This window comes from Bufo bufo, chromosome 2 (assembly GCF_905171765.1).
Source record: "Bufo bufo chromosome 2, aBufBuf1.1, whole genome shotgun sequence".
NCBI classification, from domain to species: Eukaryota; Metazoa; Chordata; class Amphibia; order Anura; family Bufonidae; genus Bufo; species Bufo bufo.
In genome coordinates, this window is record NC_053390.1 from 538,689,564 (window position 1) to 538,711,158 (window position 21,595).

The 21,595-nt window shown below is 46.4% G+C and overlaps 1 protein-coding gene across 1 annotated transcript in view; it reads left to right on the top strand.

The window, feature by feature from the left end:
- Positions 1-4,085: 4,085 nt before the first annotated feature.
- Positions 4,086-21,595, top strand: part of MRPL1 (mitochondrial ribosomal protein L1) — a 66,540-nt gene continuing 49,030 nt past the window's right edge. Inside the window, exons 1-4 of the mRNA XM_040418025.1 lie at positions 4,086-4,170; positions 7,412-7,535; positions 13,966-14,245; positions 15,084-15,167. Of these exons, the coding sequence (XP_040273959.1) occupies positions 4,140-4,170; positions 7,412-7,535; positions 13,966-14,245; positions 15,084-15,167 (519 nt within the window). The 5' untranslated portion in view covers positions 4,086-4,139. The remainder of the gene's footprint in view (positions 4,171-7,411; positions 7,536-13,965; positions 14,246-15,083; positions 15,168-21,595) is intronic.

A 21,595-nucleotide genomic window follows, 5' to 3' on the forward strand; every position in this document is an offset into this window, starting at 1 on the left:
CTTGAACCGTTGTTGACACCCCATTGGGCACTTTGAGCCTTATCAGCATACTGAAGAAAGACCATTTACTGGCATTAGGAAAGATGGATAACCCTGACAAAGGTATAGTTTTAATGACGGGAGACAAAGCTACATTACATTGCATTGGTTAAATAGTGGAAGTTTTTTTTTCTGTGTCCGTTCAGTTTTTTTGTGACCCGTATGAGGAACCATTTACTTCAATGGGGCTGCAAAAAAATGGAAATGATTCTGTGTGCATTCCATGTCCCTCTGCAAAAAAATAGAACATGTCCTATTATTGTCCTCATTAAGGATAGTACTGTTCTATTAGCGGTTGGCTGTTCTGTAAAATGCACACGGCTTGTATCCGTGTTTTGAAGACTGCAAAACATCCAACGGTCGTGTGCGTGAGCCCTTAACCCCTTAAGGACTTATGACGTACTGGTAAGGCATGTTTCCCGAGTCCTTAAGGACCCATGGCGTACCGGTACGTCATATGTATTTCTGATCACCGCCGCCCGGTGATCGGAACCCGGTGCCTGCTCAAATCATTGAGCAGGCACCTTGGCTAAATGGTGTCGGCGATCGCCGCAAAGCGCAGGTCAATTCAGACCTGCGGTTTGCGGCTTTACTTGCGGTTTGCGGCGGCGTGTGGCGGTGCCATCGGGTCCTCATGCGGCTGTAGGGGGGACCCGGTGGCATGGAAGGCAGCGCGATGCCTGAGGATGGCATCGCACTGACTTCCGGTGATGAGCCTGTGAGATCCAGCCCCCTGGATCTCACAGGCTGGAAGCTGTATGAGTAATTAGTCCCAAAGTGGGACAAAAAATAAAGTGAAAAAATAAAGTTTTCCCCCAAACAAATTAAAAGTTTTAAGTAAAAATAAACAAAAACATCATTTTCCCCAAATAAAGTAAAAAAAAATTGGTAAAATATAGGGGGGGGAAGTATACATATTAGGTATCACCGCGTCCGTATCGACCGGCTCTATAAACATATCACATGACCTAACCCCTCAGATGAACACCGTAAAAAATAAAAACTGTGCTAAATAAACAATTTTTTTGTCACCTTACATCACAAAAAGTACAACAGCAAGCGATCAAAAAGGCGTTTGCCCACCAAAATAGTACCAATCTGTCACCTCATCCCGCAAAAAATGAGCCCCTACCTGAGACAATCGCCCAAAAAATAAAAAAACTATGGCTCAGAATATGGAGACACTAAAACATCATTTTTTTTGTTTTAAAAAAGCTGTTATTGTGTAAAACTTACATAAATAAAAAAAAGTATACATATTAGGTATCGCCGCGTCCGTATCGACCGACTCTATAAAAATATCACATGACCTAACCCCTCAGATGAACACCGTAAAAAATTTAAAATAAAAACTGTGCTAAATAAACCATTTTTTGTCACCTTACATCACAAAAAGTGTATTAGCAAGCGATCAAAAAGTCACACGCACCCCAAAATAGTGCCAATAAAACTGTCATCTCATCCCGCAAAAATCATACCCTACCCAAGGTAATCGCTTAAAAACTGAAAAAATTATGGCTCTGACTATGGAAACACTAAAACATGATTTTTTTTGCTTCAAAAAAGAAATCATTGTGTAAAACTTACATAAATAAAAAAAAGTATACATATTAGGTATCGCCGCATCCGTGACAACCTGGTCTATAAAAATATCACATGATCTAACCTTTCAGATGAATGTTGTAAATATCAAAAAATAAAAACTGTGCCAAAACAGCTATTTCTTGTTATCTTGCCTCACAAAAAGTGTAATATAGAGTGTAACGGAACGCCTAGCACCCCGACCGGGTACCTCCGTCAATATATGCTCCTAGTGCTTCCAGAGGACTCCAAGCACTCCACTTGACACCGTACGCACTGCAGACCCCACGAACCGCCGCAGCTTGGTTGGGGTCTCACCGTCCTCCACCCACGCTGGACCCAAGACTGGGCTTCAGCTTCCAGTGGGTGAACCTCTCCTACATCCAGAGAGCAGGAACCTTGAACAAGCTCTTACAAGAGCTTATACTCAGGGGAGTATTGTGATATAGCAATCCCCAAGAGTGTAGTTATTGCATTCCCCAAACATGAGCCAAAACTTCATGAAGGTATAAAAGCAACCACTTTATTCTAACACACAAGCATTTTATACACATCTTCCAACAAGGCCACCACCCACAGGGTTTTGTAAAAACAGCCAATCACATGCATTTACAGTATTCAAACCTCCCCAGCAATTGTACACAAAATCCCCTTCCCTCTGTCTGTAACGCAATAAACAAAATACAATGAGCATTGTCTGAGACGCAATTAACTAACACAATGAGCATTGTCTGAGACGCAATCCACAAAATACAATTACCAAACGTAATGGACTAACTTGAACCCTGGTCTAATTCGTGGGGGTGAGAGTTCAAGTTAGTCCAAGTTCTTTGTGAACAAATGAGGCCTGGCTGATGAGAGGGCCCATAATCCTGGGGCAAGAGGCTAGTAGCCAGGCCCCTCCAAAACCCAGTGGCGAGGTTGGTTTCGCCACATAGAGCAACCAAAAATCATATGTACCCTAAACTAGTACCAACAATACTGCCACCCTATCCCGTAGTTTCTAAAATGGGGCCACTTTTTTGGAGTTTCTACTCTAGGGGTGCATCAGGGGGGCTTCAAATGGGACATGGTGTCAAAAAAAACAGTCCAGCAAAATCTGCCTTCCAAAAACCGTATAGCATTCCTTTGCTCTGCGTCCTGCCGTGTGCCCGTACAGTAGTTTACGACCACATATGGGGTGTTTCTGTAAACTACAGAATCAGGGCCATAAATATTGAGTTTGGTTTGGCTGTTAACCCTTGCTTTGTAAAAATAAAATAAAAATTTTAATGGAAAATCTGCCAAAAAAGTGACATTTTGAAATTGTATCTCTATTTTCTATTAATTCTTGTGGAACACCTAAAGGGTTAACAACGTTTGTAAAATCAGTTTTGAATACCTTGAGGGGTGTAGTTTCTTAGATGGGGTTACTTTTATGGAGTTTCTACTCTAGGGGTGCAACGGGGGGCTTCAAATGGGACATGGTGTCAAAAAAAACAGTCCAGCAAAATCTGCCTTCCAAAAACCGTATGGCATTCCTTTCCTTCTGCGCCCTGCCGTGTGCCCGTACAGCGGTTTAGGACCACATATGGGGTGTTTCTGTAAACTACAGAATCAGGGCCATAAATATTGAGTTTGGTTTGGCTGTTAACCCTTGCTTTGTAACTGGAAAAAATTATTAAAATGGAAAATCTGCCAAAAAAGTGAATTTTTGAAATTATTTATATGTTTATAAATAAAAATACAATTTTTTGACTTCATTTTACCAGTGTCATGAAGTACAATATGTGACAAAAAACAATCTCAGAATGGCCTGGATAAGTCAAAGCATTTTAAAGTTATCAGCACTTAAAGTGACACTGGTCAGATTTGCAAAAAATGGCCCGGTCCTTAAGGTGAAATAATGCTGTGTCCCTAAGGGGTTAATGGGGACTTACATACTGACCCATCTGACTGGTGGGAGTGCCAGGAGTCAGACCCCTGCTGATAAGATATTGATGACCTATCCTCATTGGCATCCTGTGATTGTGTCACGAGGGCTCTGATGGGTTGACAGGGGGAACCCATCCACACTTAGAGGTTATAGGGCTGGGATCGGCGTCATCTCTAAAATATGCTGGATTACAGGGAGGTCGTAACCATGGAAACGAACAGTGTATACTGTGATGGAAAAATGAATCCAGCCAGCAAAGGAGGCTAAATTGATAATAATTGCTATTTGCTGGTGACACCGTCCATGATATATAGCAAGTGTAGTGTCCTTGTGCTGTGGTAAATGTAAAGTGTGAGCATAAGCCTGTCCCTGAGGAGCAGCTTTATATAATGATGGAACCTGTCTCATGTGAATTCTATGAGACATATGGTAGTGGAGGGGCGTCATGTCGCCACCGGTAGTAACGCACGGTACGAGCGCCTCAGCCTCGTGTGCTGCACGCAGCAGGGCCGAGCAGTGACAGACGGCACCGAGGCCCGCCTCTTCCCCTCCACTGGCAGCCACTCCTCCCTTTCCTCCAGCGCGCACGCCTCCTGTGTAGGTCATGGCTGCCCCCGTGTGCTGCCTGCGTACAGGTCAGTGTCTTTCATGTGCTGCAGGGTTGTATGACAGCATGGTGTGGATGATGTCCCTCCTGGCAGAGCTGTGGCCCCGTTCATTAGAGTGGTTGGCACGAATGTGTCCTTGCTTCATGACAGGATTCTGTCAGAAGGGTTGTCCACGTTTTCTTTCAAATAAAGTTGGTTGAAACGAACACTGCATGTAGCTGTTTATATGAGTCCAGCACTGATCCTGTTCTCTGGGGGGCTGCAGTTAGTGGGTCCATTCTAAAGAAAACTGACAATTGAGCATATTAAAGGGGTGGTCTGAGGTTTTTGATATTCTGTCTGATTCCTGCCCTTTTGTCGGCTACTGACCAAACTCCCTTCACACAACAGGGCACAAGGTGGCTGGATTTTTTAAAATGTATTTTAAAGCCTGGCAGACCCAATAGGTATATGCTGGACTGGTACAAGGGGTAGAAGAAGAAGAAAGGCAAAACAAGAACATATGATTTGACCTTAAAGGTCTGTCCGCTTTTGCTATATTGATGACCTCTCCTCAGGATAGGTCGTCAGTAGGGATGAGCGAACTTATGGTCCGTGGTAGCAGAATCCATAACGGAATTCTTAGATAACCCGAACCTTGTACGCCGAACTTGAAACGCAAAGTTCATGGGTTCAACTCCTGAAACCCCTACCGATCAGCTGTTTTTAAAAAAAAAAAAGCAGCTCTTGTACAAGCGCTGTGCTCTCTTCACTGTTTACTTGCTCGCGATCGACATTGCAGCAGCGAACAGTGTAATTACATCTCAGCCGTCCCATTCACTGGAATGGTACAGCTCCATCCGAATCACTTGAATAGGAGAGAGCCGTCTCATTGAGGTGAATGGGGACGGCGGAGTGGTAATTACACTGCTCGCTGCAGCTCTGTCAACGGCGAGCAGGTAAACGGAGGAGACGAGCGCTGCGTTGTCTTCAAACAGCTGATTGGGGGGCCCCAGCTGATATTGATGACCTTTCCTGAGGACAGGTCATCGGTATAAGAAAATCCTCCACCTGTTGTGCCTTTGTACCGTCAGAGCCCATTGTATCCTCCTGTGTACTCTCTATTGTAGTTCTGAAAAATGAAAGGTGAAATCGCATTGGTTGCTATGGGCAACTAAGCCAGTTTCTCCCCCATGCTACAGGCAGAGTAGCACTTTGTAGCAGCTGTCCACTCTTGGTAAAGCCTCATGCAGATGTCCGTGAGATACCGGACTGGCATCCTGCTTAGTACAGGAGCAGACGGCGTCATTGGTTGCTATGACGCTGTGCGCTTTGTGCCGCCGCTGCTGTACAGTAGTACAGCCTTATAGATCATACGAGTGTATTACTGTACTGCGGTGGTGGCACAAAGCGCACGGCGTCATAGCAACCAGTTGTGGAATTGTCTGCAAAAAAAAAAGAAAAACTACCACAAAAGTGTGAAACAAAACTCCAGATAGCAAAAAACCACCAGAGCCAAATTCACCTGGGTAAGAACCCTTAGGGTACAGCCACATGGTCAGGTTTCCTGTGCCGTTTTGAAAGCAAAAATCAGGAGTGGATCATAAACGAAGAGAAAGTATAGAAAGAACAGATGACGTTTCCCTCCTTTTTTTTAATTTTTTTATCCACTCCTGGTTTTGGCTTCCAAAACTGCATCAGGAAACCAGACCATGTGGCCGTACCCTTAGGCCTCATGCACACGACCGTTGTTGTGGTCCGCATCGGCTCGGGTGCGGACCCATTCACTTCAATGGGGCCGCAAAAGATGCGGACAGCTTTCCGTGTGTTGTCCGCATCCGTTGCTCTGTTCCGTGGCCCCGCAAAAAAAATATAGCATGTCCTATTCTTGTCCGTTTTGCGGACAAGAATAGGCATTTCTACAGTGGGCCGCCTGTTCCGTTCCGCAAATTGCGGAAGGCACACGGGCGGCTTCCGCAAAAAACGGAACGGTTGTGTGCATGAGGCCTTAGTCTGACTTTGGAAAGTGCTGCACCCACATTTCTAACATAACTAGTGTTGAGCGAACTTGTGTTTTAAGTTCGGCGTCTAAAGTTCGGGTTATCGAAGTATCCCGTTATGGATTCCGCTACCACGGACCATAACGGAATTTAGAATCCATATCGGGATACTTTGATAACCCGAATCCAAACTTTAGACGCCGGACTTGAAACACAAGTTCGCTCAACACTACACATAACCACACGGCTGCTCCACCTGTGCTCCTCTGCTTTTGTAGCTTGGGCTAAGACCACTTTCACATGGTCAGCATTCCGCATTGGTATTTGTAAGCCAAACCCAGGAGTGGATCCTAAATCCGGAAGAACTGTGAATCTAACGGTTAAGGCTACTTTCACACTAGCGTTCGGAGCGGATCCGTCTGATGTTTCATCAGACGGATCTGCTCCGATAATGCAGACGTTCGCATCCGTTCAGAACGGATGCGTCTGCATTAAAACTTAGAAAATTTTCTAAGTGTGAAAGTTGTCTGAGCGGATCCGTTCAGACTTTACATTGAAAGTCAATGGGGAACGGATCCGCTTGAAGATTGAGCCATATAGTGTCATCTTCAAGCGGATCCGTCCCCATTGACTTAACATTGTAAGTGTGGACGGATCCGCTCGCCTCCGCACGGCCAGACGGACACCCGAACGCTGCAAGCAGCGTTCAGGTGTCCGCTCACTGAGCGGAGCGGAGGCTGAACGCTGGCAGGCGGATGCATTCTCAGCGGATCCGCCTCCATTGAGAATGCATTGCTGCCAGACGGATGCGTTCGGGGCCGCTCGTGAGCCCCTTCAAACGGTGCGCACGAGCGGACACCCGAACGCTAGTGTGAAAGTAGCCTAACCCACTGCACCTTGTTCCATTCCTGGTTTTGGCTTACAAATAGTGACCATAATCCTTCCTGGAGTAATGTCATTTGTCACTTGTCTAGTAAACAGCGACACTATAATGATGCAGGCGACCACACAGAAAATACAAAGTACAATTTGGTAGAAAACTCATTCATTCCACATAAAAAAGTGCAGATTTGCCGTGGCTGTCACAAGGTGAGATCCACATGTAACGTGCAGGTTTTGTGGAGGCCTCCTCTGCAGTGAGTTTATGGGACCTTGGTGTTTCTAGAAATACACAAATCCATACTTTCTTCCCTTTGGGAATGAATCATACAAAGACTGAAATGTCCGAGAATCTCTAACATGGATTTCGTGTCACGAATAATGTTTTTTCTCAAATTGTTGTGTTACAGTTATTCATGGCTGTCATAGGCACGTGTTCAAGCAGGCGGGTTTTATTACTCCGTCCCTCACCATCACAAACAGAAGCTGGTTTGCTGTAAGATCCTACGCTGCCCAATCCGCTGCAATTAAAAAGTACGTTTTTACTCTTCATGGTTATCATGTGTGATGATTCTGGGAAATGTAAAAGGCTAAGGGTACTTTCACACTTGCGTTTTAATTTTCCGGCGCTGAGTTCCGTCCTAGGGGCTCTATACCGGAAAAGAACTGATCAGTTTTATCCTAATGCATTCTGAATGGAGAGGATGTCTTCAGTTCAGTCTTTTTGACTGATCAGGCAAAAGATAAAACCGCAGCATGCTACGGTTTTATCTCCGGCCAAAAAAACGGAAGACTTGCCTGAATGCCTGATCCGGCATTTTTTCCATAGGAATGTATTAGTGCCGGATCCGGCATTCAAAATACCGGAATGCCGGATCTGTCCTTCCAGTCTGCGCATGCGTAGACCGAAAAAAGGGTGAAAAAAAATAAATGCCGGATCCGTTTGGTCTAATTGTTGTATCACTGTTTAACTTTAAAACATCAATAAAAATGGTTTGATTAAAAAAAAGTCTTGAAAAACACATTTAAAGGGGTTGTCCAGCCTTGGAGCATAGAACCCATATGGTCCTAATGTTTGACACGCAAAATAAAAACCACTCATCTATCTGCATTCTGCAATCATGCGTTGCCCACGCCACTGCCCCATTCAGATTACTGCAGAACCAGGAAGCGGCTATGTACCGTGACCTCTGCAGCCAGTCGCAGGTTTCAGTGGTCACATCTGCTTGAAAAGTACATCACTGCTGCGATGTGTCATTCAAGTAGATGTGACCACTGAGGTCTGTAATTGGCCGCAGTGGTCACAGGACCAAGGCACTTCCTGGTCCTGCAGGGACTGGAAGTGCTCAGGAACAGGGCACAGTGAGACCGCGGACCGATGATAGTGTTTTGTTTTTAGGGGGCACACATTAGGACCATAGTGGTTGTGTCAGCTGTAGGCCAGACAACCCCTTTATGACAAATGTTCACCTTTCACATGTATTTATAGTGATAAAATCTAATATAGAAGTATATGTGCCAGTGTCAGCAGTAGTGAAGTGGACGGAGAGCATCCACATCCAGGTTACCTTGAAACTGCTATTCTCTGTTTCTAATTAGACGGCATTTTGTCATTCTTAATAGATGCTATTGGTCTTCATAGTGTTATTAGACGGCGTTGTCATTCTTAATAGATGCTATTGGTTTTGATAGTTACAGTGTAATCCAAGTATAAATACAATGTGTAATCTGCATGCAGAGTGTTATTAAAGGGGTTCTCCAGGAATTAAGAAAATGAAAATACTAAAAATATTACTTTACTATAAATATATTCTCAAATACCTTCCATTATTTATAATGACTCGTTTTGTCTGAGCAGCAATCATTAGGAGAAACAAAATGGCCGCTGTCCCATTAGTTCACACTAAACCTGTCCTAATCATACAGGAGGACAAGTTCCTTTACAACACTGAGGTAAAGAGCTGCCTCATCCTCCTCCTCCTCTCTACTTGTCAGTGATTATGATCCTGAATACAGATGATAAGAACTTTAACTGAATCTCTGGGGAATTTAGTTCATGAGCAGACAAGAAGTACAGACAAGACAGGCTGTGGTAATGGAGACTACATACAAGTGCTGCTGCTCATTAGTCACACCTCACCCTCCTCTCATGTCTACTCGTCATCTCCATTCCCACAGAGATTCACCTGTATTCAGGATCATGATTCCTGACCAGCAGAGAGGAGGATGAGGCAGCACTATGGCTCATTGTGGTGAAGTAACTTGTCCTCCTGTGTGATTAGGACAGGTTTTGTGTGTACTGATAGGCCATTTTATTTCTCCTAATGATTACTCCCTAAACAAAACAAGACATTCTAAGTATTGAAAGGTATTTATTATAAAATAATATTTAAGTATTTTAATTTTTCTTTATTCCTGGAGAACCCCTTTTAAGGACTTTTACAACAACTAAAATTGTGTAATGTCCCCACACCGCTGGTATTGTTCCCGTTATTATGTTCTGGTGCCGTTGCATTGTTAAGACATCCAGAGGTCGCACTACGTTTTTCCTGGAAGAGTAAAAATACCCCTCTTACCATTTTTTAGCCGAGGAAGAGTACGATAGTTGAAGTCATTTTAAATGCATAATACGTAGCCTGCACTTGTTCACATCTGCATTGGAGGCTGTTTGGAGCCTCTGTCACAGATTCTGTCAAAAAGACCAGACAAAGAAATCCTCGCATGCAGGACTTTTTTGTCTGGTAAAAAGACAGGATACTGAACGGATCCCATCATAGTCAGTGGAGTCTGTTCAGCTCTGTTCCTATCAGTTAGGCTCGGTTCATGCGTTTTAACGTACACGAAAAAACTTATACTATAACGGACGCCTCAGACAGATGCCATACTTTGGCATCCATCACCATAGAGTTCCATTGTACAAAAATGTATATATTTTTTTTGCAGGATGTTTCCTGTCCTGCAAAAAAAGTATACATTAACATATATATTAGGGCTGCATGATAAATCGAAAAAATAATCGAATCGCGATAATCGGCAAATGCGATATGGCGATTTGGCTGACCCGAAAATGCTACGATTATATATGAAGGGGCCCCGCGCACATAACTGGCTTTGTGTGTAAAGTATTTTACTAGTGTGTGAAACAATCTCTCTCCTATTGATTGATTGATTACAGGTCCAGCCTCTGTACTCACTGTCACGATGAATGCACTGCAGCGACGAGCGGGAGCGAGCTGGCCGGCCGGCGCGTGACTGACGTCACTTAGTAACGCTCCTGCTTCCTGAAGTGGGAGGAGCGTTACTAAGTGACGTCAGTCACGCGCCAGCCAGCCAGCTCGCTGCCGCTCACTGTAGTGCATTCATAGTGACAGTGAGTACAGAGGCGGCCATGTTATCAATAGGAGAGAGCTTGTTTTACACACTAGTAAAATACTTTACACACAAAGCCAGTTATGTGCGCAGTTTAGGACACATGAGGGGACACATAGGGCCATGAGGGGGACCAGCATAAGATGCTATATGTCTTATGCTGCCCCCCCTCATGGCCCTATGTGTCATAGCACACATCCCCTATAACAGTGTCCTCCACAGATCCCCCACATAACAGTTTTATCCACAGATCCCCCATAACAGCGTCCTCCACAGATCCCCCACATAACAGCGTCCTCCACAGATCCCCCACATAACAGCGTCCTCCACAGATCCCCCACATAACAGCGTCCTCCACAGATCCCCCATAACAGCGTCCTCCACAGATCCCCCACAACACGGCGTCCTCCACAGATCCCCCACAACACGGCGTCCTCCACAGATCCCCCACAACACGGCGTCCTCCACAGATCCCCCACAACACGGCGTCCTCCACAGATCCCCCACAACACGGCGTCCTCCACAGATCCCCCACAACACGGCGTCCTCCACAGATCCCCCACAACACGGCGTCCTCCACAGATCCCCCACAACACGGCGTCCTCCACAGATCCTCCACAACACGGCGTCCTCCACAGATCCCCCACAACACGGCGTCCTCCACAGATCCCCCACAACACGGCGTCCTCCACAGATCCCCCACAACACGGCGTCCTCCACAGATCCCCCACAACACGGCGTCCTCTACAGATCCCCCACAACACGGCGTCATACCCAGCCGCGTCAGCGGCTCATATGGGAAAATCCAAGCAAATAGACCTCTAGCACAATTCCCTTAAAATATCGCATCGCATATCGTTATCGCAATTTTTAGGGCTTTAATCGCAATCGCACAAAATTCCCATATCGTGCAGCCCTAATATATATATATATATATATATATATATTTATAATTTTTTTTACGATGGAACTCGACGGTGATGGATGCCACAGTATGGCATCTGTCTGATGCATCTGTTAACATATACATTTTTTGTATACTTTAGGGTACTTTCACACTAGCGTTAGTCTTTTCCAGTATTGAAATCCGGTAAAGGGTCTCAATACCGGAAAAAAACGCTTCCGTTTTGTCCCAGTGCATTCTGAATGGAAAGCAATCCGTTCAGTATGCATCAGGATGTCTTCCGTTTCGTCCCCTGTACGGTATTTGACCGGACAAAATACCGCAGCTTGCTGCTGTATTTTTTCCGGACAAAATCCCAGAACACTACCGCACTTGCCGGATGCGGCATTCATTTCCATAAAGGGGTATTAATGCTGGATCCGGTACCAAGTGTTCCGGAAATTGCCAAATCCGTTTTTCCGGTCTGTGCATGCGCAGTTCTTTCGAGCTTTAAAAAAATTAAATACTGGATCCGTTATTCCGGATGATACCGGAAAGATGGATCCGGTATTTCAATGAATAAGTCTAACGGATCTGGATCCGGAAAAAAAAGATATCCGTTTGCATCTATCTAACAACACTAGTGTGAAAGTACCCTTAAACCTATGACAAAAATGTGACGTGAACCCAGCCTTATGTGACCAATCCAACACTTCTATTATTTTCATTGTTCTGCTCATCTAACGGAGCAGAACAACAGAAATAAATAGTGCTGGTGTGAATGTGGCCTAATTGGTGGGTATGCAGGGGAACCGTTATTAGTCTATATATCAACAGGCAATTATAGCCAAGTGATAAAGTCCAATCCAATACAGTGGATCGTCCCTGTACTTTATCATTTGTCTATAATAGCCTGCTGTGCAGTCACTGTACACTGCAGTACAGACATCATACACGCCGCACCAAACATCACCACATACATCACACACTGCCCCACATACATCACACACTGCCCCACACAAATATCACACACTGCCCCACACAAATATCACACACTGCCCCACAGACATCACACACTGCCCCACACACATGAAAACATACATCACACACTGCCCCACAGACATCACACACTGCCCCACAGACATCACACACTGCCCCACAGACATCACACACTGCCCCACACACATTAAAACATACATCACACACTGCCCCACAGACATCACACACTGCCCCACACACATTAAAACCTACATCACACACTGCCCCACAGACATCACACACTGCCCCACACACATTAAAACATACATCACACACTGCACCACAGACATCAAACACTGCCCCGCATACCTCACACATTGCACTACGCACATCACCACATACACTGCACCGCATACATCACACATTGCACCACAGAAATCACACACTGCACTACACACATCACCACATACATCACACACTGCCCCACATACCTCACACACTGCACTACACACATCACCACATACCTCACACACTACACCACATACCTCACACACTACACCACATACCTCGCACACTACACCACATACCTCGCACACTGCCCCGCATACCTCGCACACTGCCCCGCATACCTCGCACACTGCCCCGCATACCTCGCACACTGCCCCGCATACCTCGCACACTGCCCCGCATACCTCGCACACTGCCCCGCATACCTCGCACACTGCCCCGCATACCTCGCACACTGCCCCCAATACCTCGCACACTGCCCCACACAAATATCACACACTGAGCCACATACATCAGTGTGAGATATATGTGGTGCAGTAAAGCACTATAATTGATGAAAATACAAATAATTGTGCCATGTAATTTGAAATCTAATAAAGCACAAGTCATCATTCACAGTGGTGGCAAACTGAACGTACTGCTGTGGATCTGCAGCGTAAGATCGATCAATAGTATAAGCAATTATTTATATAATTTTGACTGTTTCATTGCCCGGTGCTCAAAACGATATTGTCTATTAGGGTAAAAAAGGTAATGAAACAAAAATGTCCGTCTGGGCTGTGTGTGGGCCATGTGTATTCTACCGGACCCTACAGGCACATACAACATGTATGCCAAAGATATTACAAACCGCTGACTCAAGCGGCATTTTACTTAAACATGACTGTTCTCTGTGGGTATAGGCTAGTCATATCTATAGCAAAAGTCCCCCTACTCACTTTATACAGCAACGCCCGGGACTCGGGGGCTCCCGCCTGCTGCAGTACACTATCGCTCCGGCGCCCGCCCAAACTAACCAATAACAAAGCTCCTTGCTGTGAGGAGCTTTGTTATTGGTTATTTCAGGAACAGGCAGTATCTCTGTGCTGCCCGTGCTGTTCACAGCGCGCCCTGCGCTGATTAAAAGCAGGGAAAAATCTGATGCACATTGGTATGCACAAGCGTCTATGACGCTTGTACAGGCTTTATTGCAACTTCTGATGACGTCTAATCCATGTTCCATGACTGTGGCGGTGGATTGTCGACTATGTCAATGATATGTCTGGCAGCTGCAATGACAAAATACAGTGGGGGTCCTTAATGCAAGGGAGCCTTTTTCAATATTTGTGTGTTCTTGCTCCTGTGTTCTGCCTAAATACTGTACTTTCACATTTTATTTTTTTAATTTATAAATGTTTCCAGCCGAGTAGGATTCTAAGGGACATTGCCTCTTCCCACTGTTTTTAGATTTAGCAAAGAGAAGAAAACCAGCAAAGAGCCATTTACTAAAAAATTATCCAAGGGGCAGCTTGCAGAGAAAGAAACCGAGTCAGCCCGTCCTAAACGTTTTGGCTTTACAGCACAGAAGCCCACTGATGATGTGTATGTGGCCCGCTACTACCCCAAACCATTACTGGAACCAGAAACTGCAATAGAGATGCTTAAAACATTCCAGAGGTTGGATTTTTGCAACCCAGTGCAGCCTGTGTTTGTGGGACTCAAACTGGATATGAAGCTGGAGAAAAAGGTAAAGCGCTTGTGGTGTGGCCATGTTTGTATAGATATGCCTGTCCTTACAGTTTCCGTTCTGATTTCAAAGTATGCAAAACATTTCTGCCCGTAGAAGTGACCTAGATCTTCCATGTTATGATGACAGATATTTCATAATGGCTTGTTTCTCCATAAACACGTGATATATCCACCATCCAAATCCTGGTGACAGGTTCCCTTTAAGACCGTTTACAGGTCCTGTCCAAGTTTTTATTTAATTCTGATAACCCCTTTAAAGGGAATCTGTCACCACTATTGTGGACTATTATCTGCAGTAGAACATGAGTAGTACTACAGATAAGGAGTCCAGAGCCCTGTTTTTTTTTAGTTTCCTGCTGTCCATCACTGTTAGCACGCTAAGCTAATGGAGACAATTCATGTGCGCATGCACAGCAGTCCTGACAATGTATTTCAGTGCAGATTTAAACCCTGACGGGGGGGGAATGGAAAAAAAAAAATAGCCATCTGGACTCCTTATCTGTGGTACTACTCATGTACTACTGCAGATAATAGTCCAAGATTGTAGTGAAAGATTCCCTTTAAAGGGGTTTTCCAAGACCTTTATATTGATGACTTATCCTCTGCTCTTCTCATCGCTCACCAAGAAGGCCGCGGCACTACCTCGAGCATTGTTGCCTTCTGAAACGGCTGATTTGCGGGGGTCCCTGGTGTCGGACCCTCACCGATCAGATACTGATGACCTATCCGTAGGGTTGGTCATCAGTTAGAAAAAAATCTCAGAAAACGCCTGTAAGGCTTACTTGAAAATTTAACAAGAACATTTACTGTTGCTTTTTTGTATAATAAAATTTCAGAAAAAAGTGGATCCATTTGTTGGCTACATTCATTTGCCATTCCCTTTTGTGAAGGAACCAAATAAGGTGTTAGTATTTACAGAGGTGAGTTAAAATAATTTTAGACTTAGTTTTGGTGCAGTTTCTTTTCTTAATTGCAGAATTTTCTATGTATGACTCGATGTATATCTTGCTATGTCTAAAAATGCTCTTTTTCTGTATTGATATTTTCCCTTATTATATTTCTTTGATTGCATATAACATAATAAAAATACAAGAAAAATAATAATGGGTTTCATAGCTGGTGTGTGACCCCAGTCACTAACCACACAATAATTTAACCCCTTCTACCCCGGGCCAGTTTTAGCCCTCCTGCCCAGGCCATTTTTTGCAAATCTGACATGTCACTTTATGTTGTAATAACTTTGGAACGCTTTTACTTATCCAAGCCATTCTGAGATTATTTTCTCGTGACACATTGTACTTCATGACAGTCATAAATTTTAGTTAATATATTTCATGAAAAAATCCCAAATTTACCAAAAATGTAAAAAAAAATGGCAATTTTCAAAATGTAAATTTCTCTGCTTTTAAAACAGAAAATGATACTTCGTAAAATATTTATTACTTAACATTCCCCATATGTTTACTTCATGTTGGCATCATTTTGTAAATGTCATTTTATTTTTTTAGGATGTTAGAAGGCTTAGAATTTTAGAAGCAATTCTTCTAAAAAAAAACACTTTTCTCGCTCGTATCATTGGGGGACACAGGACTATGGGTATAGCTGCTGCTGCCACTAGGAGGCGACACTAGGCTAAAAAGTTATCACTTCTCCCCTGCCAGCTATACCCCCTCCAGCCTGGAGAGAGCATATCAGTTTTTAGCTTAGTGTCGTAGGAGGCAGACCTCCCTGCTTGCAGGGCGGCTTCCTTTTGTTATTTTTTTTCTTTTTTGTTTTATCTTTTTCCCTTTTTAGGTAGGGGAAACAGAGGCGCCTAGCCCCTCTGTCTACCCCGGGAGCTAGGCCGGTGTCGGATTCCCTCACCGCTCGACCTCCCACAAGAAGCAAAGGTGGACCAGGGCACCCCAGCTCCCCTGCTTCCCGCCAGCCAAAGGGTCACCTGGATCCGGCGAGACCCCCGCCATTCCAGTCTCCTGCCACTTAGGGTGCCAGCTGCTGAAGAGGTGACCCTGCTGGTACTCTGAGGTGGGGTGAAGAGAAGAGGCTGAAGATGGGGTGAGTATTATCCTGCACCCCTGGTAGCTGTAACCTCGCGGCCGGCCACGTTTCACTTCACTTTAGGCCCAGGCTTCATGTTGGGCCTTCCCGGATTTTGGGCTCTGGCCCACACTTGCTTCTTCCCGCGGCCAGTATGCGCCAGCAGACGCCTTCCGCTATCCGCTCCGGGTCCCTCGGTTCTCCGGCCAACCGGAAGTGCCTCCTGGTCGGCTGCGCGCATAAATTTTAGACCCTGTCTTCTGTGGAGTGTAGGCCGTAATCAGCGCCTCCCACAGTGACGCGAGGGGTCGGGGATAGGCTAGACTTCCCACCGCGGTTTGGAGAACTCGGCAGGCCCGCAGCCATCCGCGTGGATACAGCTTCAGCCGGCAGCATGATTCTTCAGGGACCATAGGCCTGGGTCCTCTGCATGCTGGTAGGACAGTTCCTTCCCTCTACAGCCTTGAGAACAGTAGTGGGCAGCCATGTCCAAACCCACTAGTGACCCCCGCATGCCAACAGCCGCCACTCATTATGCATGTGTGAAATACAAAATGACGTTTCCTCGCGGCCAGCCGGACTCTATATGCTCCACATGCTGTGCGCCCACACAGGTTGTTCCCCCCCCCCCCCAGTCTACGCAGCCGCATGACCGCCCTGACCGTGTGGGACCCGGACTGGGCCCGTGCCTTATCTCGGGCAGTGGAGGACCTCTCTAAAATATCCCAATCCACCCTCTCTCTCATGGGTCGTTTGGTTGATAAATCTCCACCTGCGCAATCCGCACCCTCCTCAGGAGAGCTCCTTAAAAGGGGCAGACCTTTGCACAAACGGCCCAGAGCAGGACGTCCTGCCTGCTCTGACTCCTCAGCATCCCCTCCCCCCATGGGTCACGATCGGGCGCATCATCCCTCCCAGGGGAAGTTCTGTCCAATGTGGAGATGGGTTACTCAGATATGGATCCAGAACAATCTTCCAAGGTTGCTTCCATGATGGACAGCTTAGTTTCTGCCGTGGCACCTTCTTCACGAGTCACCAGGGAGTGTCTATTCTCCGTTCCAGGACAAACTCCTAAAGCCTTTCCCTTGCATGACGACTTTTTGGTTGTCACTGCCAAGGCGTGGGACCTTCCAGATCGTCGCTTTACCACATCCAAGCGGCTTGATCTGCTTTGTCCCTTTCCGGCGGATTGGGTGGCTAAATGGTCCTCTCCTCCCAAGGTGGACCCTCCAGTAGCGCGCCTCGCCAAACACACTGCCATTCCGGTGCCTGATGGCTCAGCCCTTCAGGATCCTGTGGATCACTGTATGGAGTCTTGGGCGAAGTCCATTTTCGCGGCAAGTGGCTCAGCTCTTTAGCCCATTTTTGCCTCCGCTTGGGTGGCTAAGGCGGTCTCTGAGTGGGCACTTGGTGGCGGACCTCCCACTAACTGAGCTCCAGTCCTTGGCTCTGCAGATCTCACAGGCGGGGAAGTACCTCTGTGAGGCTTCCTTGGACGCGGGTGCACTTGTTGCCCGCTCATCAACTATTGCAGTAACCTAGAGGCGTGAACTCTGGCTTAAGGTTTAGGCAGCGGACTCTTCGTCAAAGCGTTCCCTTACCAATCTTCCTTTTGCCAGCTCCCAATTATTCGGGGCCCGGCTAGATGAAATTATCTCTGAGGCTACGGGCGGTAAAAGTGCCCACCTCTCACAGGGGAAATCCATGCGCACGTTTCGCGCTAAGCAGACAAGTGCCCATGCCCAGTCCTTTCACTGCTTCTCTGCCTTTCGGGTGGGGGGGTCGCCTACTCCTTTTTCAGGAAGTGTGGCGAGCCCACGTCTCAGACATGTGGGCACTCAAAATAGTAACCTCAGGTTACAAGATCGAGTTTGCGTCCTCTCCTCCATCAATCTCTCCTCGCGCGGGGGGTGATCTCCCCGGTTTCTTTGATGGAACAATTCACGGGTTTTTATTCAAACCTGTTTGTCGTCCCCAAGAAAGAAGGATCAATTTGCCTGGTGCTGGACCTCAAGTTGCTGAACTGGTTCCTCTGGGTTCAATGCTTTAGAATGGAATCCCTTCGCTCCGTGATTGCTTCACTGGACCGAGGCAAATTCCTCTCTTCAATAGACATTTGGGACACGTACTTACACGTCCCCTTCCTCCGCTTTGCAGTGGGGCCCCATCACTACCAGTTCGTAGCCCTTCCCTTTGGCTTGGCGATAGCACCGCAAGTCTTCACAAAAGTACTCGCTCCTCTCCTGGCACTTCTTCGTACATCTTGGTCAAAGCAGCGACCTTCGATCAGAACGAAGACAGTCTGCGTATCACTCTGGATACCCTGGCGCTGGTCGGCTGGCTGGTGAACTTCCAGAAGTCTTCCCTACGCCCCACCAGATGGATCACTTTTCTAGGCATGATCCTCGACATGGCCGCGGCGTTGGTGCACCTCCCTCTAGACAAGCAGCTAGCCCTCCTGCGGTTGGTCCGGCTTCTCCTCCGGCGCAGGTGCACATCGATCCGGTTTTGCATGATGGTCTTGGGTATAATTGTTGCTTCCTTTGAGGCAGTTCCGTTTGCACAATTTCACACTCGTCCCCTTTAAGTCATCGGAATCCTTGGACCGTCACATCGTCCTGGCCCTAAGGGTGCATTTGGCACTCAGATGGTGGCTCTTGGCCCAAACTTTGGAGTCAGGGAAATCCTTTCTCCCGGTCTCATGGACGGTCATAACAACCGATGCCAGTATTCAATGTTGGGGCAGAGTCTTCCCACCCCGGACAGTCCAAGGCGTATGGTCTCAGTCGGAATCCAGACTACCAAACAACATCCTGGAGCTCTGGGCCATTCATCTGTCCCGCCTCCGTTGGACCCCTCTCCTGAGGGGTTGGCCGATTCGGATCCAGTCAGACAACTCTACGGCTGTGGCTTACATCAATCATCAAGGGGGAAGCTGGTCAAGCGGTGATGGAGGAATCTGCCAAAATCCTGCAGTGGGCAGAGACTCATGTTCCAGCTCTATCGGCGGTCTACATTTTGGGAGAGGAGAATTGGACGGCGGATTTCCTCAGTCGGACAACTGTGGATCCGGGAGAGTGGTCGCAACACTCGGAGGTGTTCGACTTCATTTGTCTCTGTTGGGGCCAACTGGAAGTGGACTTGATGGCGTCCAAGCTCAACAACAAGCTCCCCGCCTTCTTCTCTCGGACAAGAGATCCCCGGGCGTGCGCCGTTGACGCACTAGTAGCGCTATGGGATAGGTTCTCTCTACTGTACGTCTTCCCTTCTCCTCCCTCCTGCCCCGAGTTCTGCGCAGGATCAGGATGGAGGCATCCAGATGACTTTCGCTTTGGATTGGACCCGTCGCGCGTGGTACGCCGATATCATCCTCCTTCTAGGAGACACGCCGTGGCCTCTTCCGCTCCGAGACGATCTTCTCTCTCAGGGACCTGTCTTCCACCAGCATTTAAAGTCGCTACGTTTGACGGTGTGGCTGTTGAAACCGCCATTCTAAAGCAGCGGGATTTCTCTCACAAGGTCATCCACGCCATGATTAAGGCCAGGAAACCAGTTTCATCCAAGATTTATTATAGGACTTTGGGGTCCTTTCTGCTCTTCTGTGAGGAATGTGGCCTTCCTCCACTGCGCTTCTCACTTCCCACCATCCTTTCCTTTCTGCAATCAGGCCTGGATTTGGGTCTTGCTCTTAGTCCCTTTAAAAGGACAGGTGTCTGCACTGTAAAAAAAAAATTCCAGGGTCCTTTAGCAGAATAAGCCCCGGTCAACACCTTTCTACAAGGGGTGGCTCGCACTGTTCCTCCGCATCACCCCCCTTACCCTCTGGGGACTTAAACCTTGTCCTTGGTTTCCTCCAATCGGCTCCTTTTGAGCTTCTGGATGCAGTTTCCCTCCGTATTCTTTCCTGGAAGGTTACGTTCCTGGTGGTGATCACATCCATCAGGCGTGTTTTGGATTTGGTGGCGCCTTCTTGTAAAGAGCCTCTTCTCATTCTGCACCAAGATAAGGCAGTGCTCTGCCCGGTACCTTCTTTTCAGCCGAAGGTAGTCTCTGCCTTCCATATGAACAAAGGCATCGTTCTCCCTTTGTTCTGTCCCTCTCCCTCACATCCTAGGGAGCGAGCTCTCCATCAATGGGATGTGGTTCGGGCTCTGAGGATTTACTTATCCATTTCTAGGTTGTTCCGCCGTACGGACTCTGTTCATTATTCCTGAATATCCTCGCAAAGGCTAGGCAGCCTTCAAGGTGACAATTGCCAGGTGGATTCATTTGGCAATTGCTGAGGCATACTGTTCCCGGGGGCAAGGCACAGCCCCTCGGTATTACGGCCCACTCGACTAAGGCGGTGGGCGCTTCTTGGGCTTGTTGCTACCATGCTTCCGCTTCACAGCTGTGTAAGGCAGCGGCTTGGTCTTCCTTGCACACGTTCACCAGGTTTCTAGGTGTATACTTTTGCATCAGCAGGCGCTGCTTTGGGCCGCAAAGTTTTGCAGGCAGCAGTATCTTAAGTTTCCGTGAGGATGTTTTCCATGGGCGTGTGGTTCTTCCCTCCCAGTTGACTGCTTTGGCATGTCCCACGGTCCTGTGTCCCCCAATGATACGAGCGAGAAAACGAGATTTTTGTGAACTCGCCTGTAAAATCTGATGCACCCCTACAGTAGAAACTCCCAAAAAGTGACTCCATTTTGGAAACTACGGGATAAGGTGACAGTTTTTATTGGTACTATTTTGGGGTACATATGATTTTTAATTGCTCTATATTACATTTTTTGTGAGGCAAGGTAACAACAAAATGGCTGTTTTGGCATCGTTTTTATTTTTTACAACAATCATGACAGGTTAGATCATGTGCTATTTTTATAGAGCAGGTTGTTACGGACGTAATGATATTAAATATGTCTACTTTCTTTGTTTCAGTTTTACATAAAGCATTTTTGAAAAAAAATTATGTTTTTGTCTCCATTTTCTAAACGCCATACTTTTTAAAATTTTTCTGCAGATTGTCTTTTGCAGGGGCTCGTTTTTTGCAGGTAGATTTGACATTTTTATTGCTACCTTTTTTGGGTACATATGATTTTATGATCATTCATTATTACACTTTATCTGGCAAGCTGACCCAAAAATTATTTTTAAAGCGTTCACCTGAGGGGTTAGGTCATGTGACATTTTTATAGAGCAGGTCGTTACAGACGTGGCAATACCTAATGTGTATACTTTTTCTTATTAATTTAAGTTTTACTCAATAATAGCATTTTTGAAACCAAATAAATTGTTTTAGTGTCTCCATTGTCTGAGAGCTATAGCTTTTTTT